At 32.5% G+C, this 7,744-nt stretch overlaps 2 protein-coding genes across 3 annotated transcripts; one reads left to right on the top strand and one right to left on the bottom strand.

Moving 5' to 3' along the window:
* Nucleotides 1-4: 4 nt before the first annotated feature.
* On the bottom strand, nucleotides 5-6,587 carry LOC123672659 (tubulin polymerization-promoting protein homolog). Of its 2 annotated transcripts, none has more exons than XM_045606859.1 (3): nucleotides 6,390-6,587; nucleotides 2,593-3,028; nucleotides 5-548 (listed from the first exon to the last, which is right to left on the bottom strand). In XM_045606859.1, the coding sequence occupies exons 1-3, from the start codon at nucleotides 6,395-6,397 to the stop codon at nucleotides 384-386; spliced, it is 609 nt and encodes a 202-aa protein (XP_045462815.1). In that variant the 5' UTR covers nucleotides 6,398-6,587; the 3' UTR covers nucleotides 5-383. The 2 variants fall into 2 exon arrangements, with proteins under 2 accessions (XP_045462815.1, XP_045462816.1); XM_045606860.1 differs by lacking the exon at nucleotides 6,390-6,587 and adding an exon at nucleotides 5,677-5,921.
* A 337-nt stretch (nucleotides 6,588-6,924) lies between these two features.
* On the top strand, nucleotides 6,925-7,713 carry LOC123672658 (tubulin polymerization-promoting protein homolog). Its single transcript, XM_045606858.1, has 2 exons — nucleotides 6,925-7,167; nucleotides 7,382-7,713. The coding sequence occupies exons 1-2, from the start codon at nucleotides 6,977-6,979 to the stop codon at nucleotides 7,518-7,520; spliced, it is 330 nt and encodes a 109-aa protein (XP_045462814.1). The 5' UTR covers nucleotides 6,925-6,976; the 3' UTR covers nucleotides 7,521-7,713.
* The last annotated feature ends 31 nt before the right edge of the window (nucleotides 7,714-7,744 follow it).

Below are 7,744 nucleotides of genomic sequence, written 5' to 3'. Positions count from 1 at the left end.
TGAGAAATATAAATGTTCTTTATTTATAATATAAACTTATATTCTATACATCGCCAACTTTATAAATACCCAAAATAAAGAAAATCTTCTAGGGACAATGATCTAATCCAAGAAAAAATCCTCATATTATTATGGAAGAAATTCAGAATACATTCTTTCCTTTTAAATAAATCAGTTAAGTACAAAAAATATTTGTTATCATCAATGAACTATTTCTTGGTCATGTTCAAAATTTTTTTTTCAATAATTAAAATTTAATATCATTTTTATCTGCATCTATTTTCACATTTCTCGAGTACGAATCAAAATATCGGTTTTTTTATTAATCTCATCAACTTGAAATGAGTATAAACAACTCTTCCATTCATTTTCCTCTCTCATCCTTAATTCTTTTTGGTGAATCCTTGCACATAACCGGAAGTGTCTGGCATATCTTTCCTTCCGGTTATGCCTTTGCCTTTTCCTGTTTCGTCGAATCGTTGTTTGTGTGATCCTGTGTACTTCGAAGTGTCGGTCAGTCGTTCAACAGTACTTGTGGCCTTCACTGCCTGAAAAAAAATATAACAACATCTATGTATACCCAATTTAAATTATGAAAATATTAACAATCATAATAATGTTTTTTTTTGAGAATTATTGTTTCTATACTCATTTAGTTTCGTATTCCTTCTATCTTCTATTAATGAAGTATCAAGTTCGAGAAATGACAAACACCTCAGAATAATGAACTTCATAAAAAACTAGGTAGACTAATGGTGGATTTATGCACCAGTCCTAAGAACTAAGACTAAACCTAAGAACTAAGACCTAAGAATTGAACGCTAACAAATCAATGAGGGCGTTTATGCACGTTTTCTAAGAACTAAGAACTAACACTAACAGGCCAACTGTTAACTAAGAACTAAGGGCTCAGGTAAAATATAGAAGTGCACGTGCGCCGCATAGAATTTCAATATTAACGAGTACCAGTTTCTATCATTTTATGTTCTTTATTCGTGTTTATCGATGAAAAGTATTAGGTATATTTGAAAAAATTAAATTTGATTATTTCACAATAAATATCAATGTCAAACATCAAAGTATAGAACAAATAGAAAGTAGTTCGAGCACGCGCGCATGCCTTAACTAAGAACTAACAAGAGAGTGCATAAACGCCACTGAATTCTTAGGTTTAGTTCTTAGTTCATAGTCCTTAGTTCTTAGGTACGGTGCATAAATCCACCATTAACTAAGAACTAACAAGAGAGTGCATAAACGCCACTGAATTCTTAGGTTTAGTTCTTAGTCCTTAGTTCTTAGTCCTTAGTTCTTAGGTACGGTGCATAAATCCTACTACACTAGCAGGCCAACTGTTAACTAAGGTACGGTGCATAAATCCACGATTAGTTGTTAGTTCTTAGGAAACGTGCATAAACGCCCTCATTGATTTGTTAGCGTTCAATTCTTAGTTCTTAGGTTTAGTCTTAGTTCTTAGGACTGGTGCATAAATCCATCATAACTAATACCTTAACTAAAGAAGTCCATTAGAAGAAATAGTTCTTCAAATATCGATTCAAAAACTAGTTTCTTCATAAGAACTATTTTGCGAATTAATAAGCTTTATAAGAGAACCATTTCAAAAACTAACACTTCCTCAAAGAGCTCACCTTTGAAAATATGGAATTATCATGAACTTCTTCAACTCAAAGTGCCAGGCAGTGCGAATTGAACGTCTCAATAGAAATCAATTGAACTAGGCTTTGAACTGATGTCATTTATAAAAGAACTAGCTCGCGAGTTATCAACTTTGAACTAGCACGGAAAAAGAATATTGGACATGCCCTCAGCATGCTAGCTTTTGAACTATCTAACTCTATAAGTAAATAGTTCGCCAACCAATACCCTATATCCATAAAAAACAAATTTGCAAATAAAGTGGAAGCTGGAGAGGAGGTAAATTCTTGAACTAACGAACTCTATGGAGAACTAATTCGTGAACCATAGAACTTTTGGAAGAACTATGAACTAAGATGCATAGAATCCTTGGTGTGTGTACTGATTCGATTCTGTTTCAGACTTTGGTGTTCTGCTTCACCAGAGTTCTGTAAGGTGGCAATCTTCTGTAATTTTCGAATTCCCGCTATCTGCCTGGCGCCGTTTGAAAATGAAATACTGATTTTAGATTTTACAAACTTTCACAATAAACTACAATTCAGTTAACATCGAACTTTTGATTAAATGAATGGGATATAATGACAGAGTATAGAAGAGTGTTACAAGCATAGAATATAGAATATTGTTGTTCTATACTCAAAGGTCAGGAGAGCCGAGAATCGAGAGAAATGTCAAATATAAACGATGTATGCGCCATCTGAAAAAGACGTGATCCCTTGAAATCAAGTATATAGGTATAAATCTGTAAAATCTCCCGTTTTGTCTGAAAGTTTAACAGGAATAAGTAGACACACCAGGTTTTCTATGCATCTTACTATGAACTAATGGACTATATAAAAGACCTATTTCGTCAACCAAAACACTTTATCTATATTCCGCGAAGGATCTTGGATCTAAATTAATTAATCTTATAGCTCATCCAATTTTTCTTTAACTTACCCCAACCCCATGATGACTTGGCGATCCACACCCCGCCATTTTATTTTTGATCTCCTCCACTCCCATCTTCTTCGCTTTGGCCAGATCGTCCAAGAACTTGTTGTAATCGGCTATTCCAACTTTCTGGCTCTTCAACTTCTTGAAATATATACCAGTGTCTGTCGTGGTTATCTTCTTTCCATCTATCACTTTTGCCTGCTTCATCCACTTGTCACTGTTGGAAAGGGTTATCTGTTTCCCGTCAGATTTAGGATCACCGAACTTGGCGAAGGTTTTGAACTTATCCGAGAAACTTGCCGTTTCTGCTGTTCCATTTGCTGCAGGTGGTTGTGGAGTCTCGGATTTTGGAGGTTCTGGAGTTGCTGGACCGTTTTCAAGCTTCAAATCTGCGAGTCTTTGCTCCGCCTGGTTATCTGCTGTTTGGTCGGTCATGGTTCTAAAAGAAGAAGAAGAATGTGTTATGTGATTGATTTCGTTTGAGACCTGGATACCTCGATTGATTTCGTTGATTGACATTAGAAGTACAGGGTGTCCCAAATTCGATGGTCACTGAAAGCATTTCGAGAACTAACGGGTGTTTTTTTCGAGGTATATATCTTTAAGTTGGCATTACTGTTCAAGATGGCGACCGATTTAACAGCTGTCAAGTGATTTATTCTCAGTTTGGTTTGGCAATTCATCATGAATAGACTCACGTCTGAACAACGCTTGCAAATAGTGCAATTTTATTTCGAAAATAATGGTTCTGTGCGGAATACGTATCGCGCACTAGGTCCATTTTATTTTGTTTAGCGATGAAGCGCACTTCTGGTTGAATGGCTACGTCAACAAACAAAATTGTCGCATTTGGCGTGAAGCTTATCCTCAAGTGTATGTCGAAACAACGTTACATCCAGAAAAACTGACTATTTGATGCGCTTTATGGGCTGGTGGAATCATTGATCCGTACTTCTTCAAAAACGATGATGGCCAGAACGTTACAGTCAATGGTGATCGGTATAGAGCCATGATTACTAACTTTTTCATTCCTGAATTGAACAACCATGATGTCCAGGAGCTGTGGTTACAACAAGACGGCGCAACATGTCACACAGCTCGTGCCACAATCGATTTATTGAAAGACACGTTTGGTTACCGCCTAATTTCACGTTTTGGACCTGTGAATTGGCCTGTGAAGCTATGTAAAGTCATTGGTCTATGCGGATAAGCCACAAACCCTTGACCATTTGGAAGACAACATTCGCCGTGTTATTGCCGATATACGGCCACAAATGTTGAGAAAAGTCATCGAAAATTGGACGTCCAGATTGGAGTACATCCGAGCCAGCCGTGGCGGTCATATGCCAGAAATCATATTTAAAATGTAATGCCACAAGATTATCTTGCGGATAAATAAAATTCATGTCAATTGAATAATCCATCGTTGTTTTATCGCCATTTAAAGTTCTATAGCTCTAAAAAAACACCCTTCATAAGACAAAGAGAAAAAATCTTCAAGGACTCCCAATTTTTTTTCCAAAATAATAAGATATCACAAAGCGGATCATAGAAATATCGTTTTTACCCAAATTACAGGGCGTTTTCTGAAAAATGACTGTTCAAATATTTCGCTATATCTTGGTTTCTCTTAGAGATATTTCAAAAATTTCTAAAACTTTTTTCTTAGTGATTTTTATGGTTTATATGAGATATGGAGGAGAGTTGGTGTTTTTTAATTGGAACATCATATAGTTTTGAAGGCTGCTTTTTTTGTCGAAAAGCATTCCTTTACCGTTTTTCAAAAATGCCATCCGTTTCAAAAATATTGAGTTTTTGAGCTTCGTTCTTTTGATGAAACACTAAACAATATAATTTTTTTTTCATTTATTTCGAGATTTAATTCATTTTGTGTCTATTGTATAATTGAAATCAAGTCATTCATCATAGGATGTTCTATTTAAAAAACACAAACACTCCTCTATATCTCTAAAACGATCCTTGAAGTTTTTTCTTTAAGTCTTATAGTATTCGAGATGCTTTCAGTTAGTAGCGAATTTGGAAGAGTTTGGCTGGAAATGTTTCGATTATATTTTTCCTATTCACAAAAAAAATGTTCTCAAATATTCCAAAATATGACGTTATTTATAAAACTCGAAAAAAAAATTCTCTTTATCTTTACTCAAGAAAACTTTGCTGTGGTCTTAGTACTTGTTTGAATGATATCAACTATCTACCTAAATAGGTACTAAATATTTAATGCTGAAAATGATGTCTATAAATAGAAATTACACATAGGTGTGAATCTCATTCTAATCTACGAATTATTCAAGGTTTTTTTGTTCAATAAATATCCAACAACAAAAAGCTTTCTTCATAATTATAATTCAACTAAATATGAGGTAATATTTGTTTTTGTAAATACACAAAGTTAGCAATGATATCATTATTGATTTCGGAAGTGAAAAAATGAAAGGTAATATAAGGAAATTCTGAAAATTCCTCAATAGTTTTCCAACAATCCTAAAATAAAGCTATAATAATACAAATATTTATTCCAGAATTCGTATCTATGAAAATAGAAACGCCAGCAATACATTTTGATAAACAGATGAATGATGCCATTCCTAAAATTATACGTAGAATTTTCACACGCTCTTGATGTTAGGACTCAACATGCGCAAAATAATCGATTCACGCAACGAGGGCACAAAAGATTCGAAGAAAATATAGGTATACCTTGAAATGGATTCAGTTTTATCGAATAAATGGGAAAAATTCCGCAGAAGAAATATATATTAGAGAAGTTTTTTAATGTATTAGCTTATTTTAATTTTTTTCGAAATGTATACATGGGTTGGTGCGAATTTTTTTCCCTTTTTCTGCAAAATCTTAATTTTAGCAAGGGGAAGAAGATGTCTCATATATCGTGAAAACACTATGAACATCATATTCAAATTTTTGGGAATATATCTCAGGAATCTTTAGAAGCAATACAGTTTTTCAGGGCACTGTCAGTTTTATATGAAAAAATATTGACAACCTTTCGATTTTCTCTATTTTATAATCACGGAAAATTAAATTACTAGATTATTCAGTTAAACTTACATTTTTTGAAGCGATGCGGTTTTCTTAAAAAATTTCCAGTATTAGATAGATATCCTTGTTCTGTAGTCACCTGTGGAGTGTTTACAAACAAAATATTCAGAGAATTTCTCTTGGATCACTCAACTATCTAGCGTTCTTCGAAATAATGATTCAGTACACATTTGCGAATTTTACGATTTTGCGCACTGGTGGGTATACTTCCTTGATTTCGTGTTTCTACTTTGAATTTTTTCAGGATAGAATTGTCGATTCTAATTGTGTGTTGTCTTATTGATGGACTATCAGATTAAACCGATAACTTATCAGTTTGTAATGAGTTATATTTATTAGGTAATTTCTGTAATTCATTTCGATAGAAAATTGAAATATTTCTGATGAATTTCATTTTGATTATGAGGAAAACATTTTTTGAATGTTTGAGCCAGATACAAACAACTTGAGCCATCTTTAAAGGTTTTTCGTATAATATCTGCATACCAATTCACTTCATTCATAAATTTATAAATAGCTTCGAATGATTAATTGATTACTAAAAGATATAAATAAACGATGTGAGGCAGAATTTTTCTTTATTATTTATAATTATAACCCTAGAAACTTTTTCATGTTTATAAATGTTATTTAAAACCCAAAAATTGAGGAAGAACTGACTTGAAATCAGAATCTTTCGAGCGTCTATCCAAATCTTCATTCATATAATTTTATGTACTTACTCAATCATCCTGAAAAATGTCTGGCAATGAAAACATAGAGTTACTTCAACACTTCGTTGGAAAAATTGTTCCCAAGAAACGAAAAGTTATACAAAAATAACAATTCTTCTTTTTGAAATTTACATTTTTATTGGAAACAAATGCTATTCTTTGACTCTCCCTACAAATAACCAAAATATTCGAAACAAATCATTCTATGCTCTGAAAAATATTCTGTGATTCAGAGGGTTATTAGATTTTCTTCTTCTTCCTCAGCCCCAGTTAAATCAGACGAAGTTTATTATTTACACAATTTTTTAAATCTTTCAATCATACGATGCCCATTAAATTTTTCGTTATTTTGATACTGATTTTTAAATTTATGTTTGATCAGAAGGATATTTCATATTGATTGAGAACCATAGAACTCATTCAATCCTATTATGTAGAATATCCCAAATCATAGAAAAATAATAACTTTTCATTCCTTGAATAATAATGAAGACTTGTAAAGAAGAATTTGTCACACTTTATGCAAGTTTTATTAATTTTATCAGTTTTATCAATACTTTGCTCAAAATGTTGCATTGCTAAGCAACAAATACCTAATGTCAATGGAAAATCAGAACGAAACCAATTTAAGAACCAAATTCATTGAGTTTTCCGAATATAAAAGCAAAGAAAATGACACCAATGGGATTAGTTTGAAACAGCTAGATTTGTGGTTAGAGCAAGCTAGAATTTTAGACATGAATCGAATAACTACAACAGATACTGGAATTCTTTTCCTTAAATTCGGGTAAGTATTGATATATTATATTTCTGATGAATAATTTCAGAATTTTCAGAATTTGAATAACATTTTTCTCCAATTTCTGATTTCATAATTAGAATTTTACAAATGAAGGAAAATATTTATTTTTAGGAATTTCATTCAATATTTTTTGTACTTTTTCTTCCTTTGAATTACATCACATTTTTCAGACTAATTTCTTTAACTTGAGTTTTCACAGCACTCGACGGATGGATTTTCAACAATTCCTGCTGTTTTTAAGGAAACTAGCAGCACAAAGTGGTGACAACTTAACAGATATTTTCGAAAAACTGGCAAAATGTGAAAAACCGACTCTACCAGCTTGGGAACTGAATTAACACATGCGGCCAACAACTTGCAGAACTTTTATTTTACCAGATATTTGTGTAATATAATGCAAATCCATAATATTGAGATTTTAGCTATTCAATTTTAGTCGGTTAGTCCAAATATAGGTAGTAAAAAAAATCAAAGAATTAATTTTTGATTTATGTTAATGTGTGATGCGAAAAGATGTACAGCAATATTTCATTCTAATAACATTATATATCACTTAGTTGAG

Source organism: Harmonia axyridis, chromosome 2 (assembly GCF_914767665.1).
Source record: "Harmonia axyridis chromosome 2, icHarAxyr1.1, whole genome shotgun sequence".
NCBI lineage: Eukaryota > Metazoa > Arthropoda > Insecta > Coleoptera > Coccinellidae > Harmonia > Harmonia axyridis.
This window is presented reverse-complemented; position numbering and strand designations above follow the sequence as displayed.

Excerpts from the sequence above, each read along its gene's own strand:
- LOC123672659 (XM_045606859.1), bottom strand. Across the intron at positions 549-2,592 it reads CAAGTCATCATGGGGTTGGG|GCAGTGAAGGCCACAAGTAC; the intron begins GTAAGTTAAAGA and ends ATTTTTTTTCAG.
- LOC123672658 (XM_045606858.1), top strand. The coding sequence starts at position 6,977 with ATGTCAATGGAAAATCAGAACGAAACCAATTTAAGAACCAAATTCATT. Across the intron at positions 7,168-7,381 it reads ATTCTTTTCCTTAAATTCGG|CACTCGACGGATGGATTTTC; the intron begins GTAAGTATTGAT and ends GAGTTTTCACAG.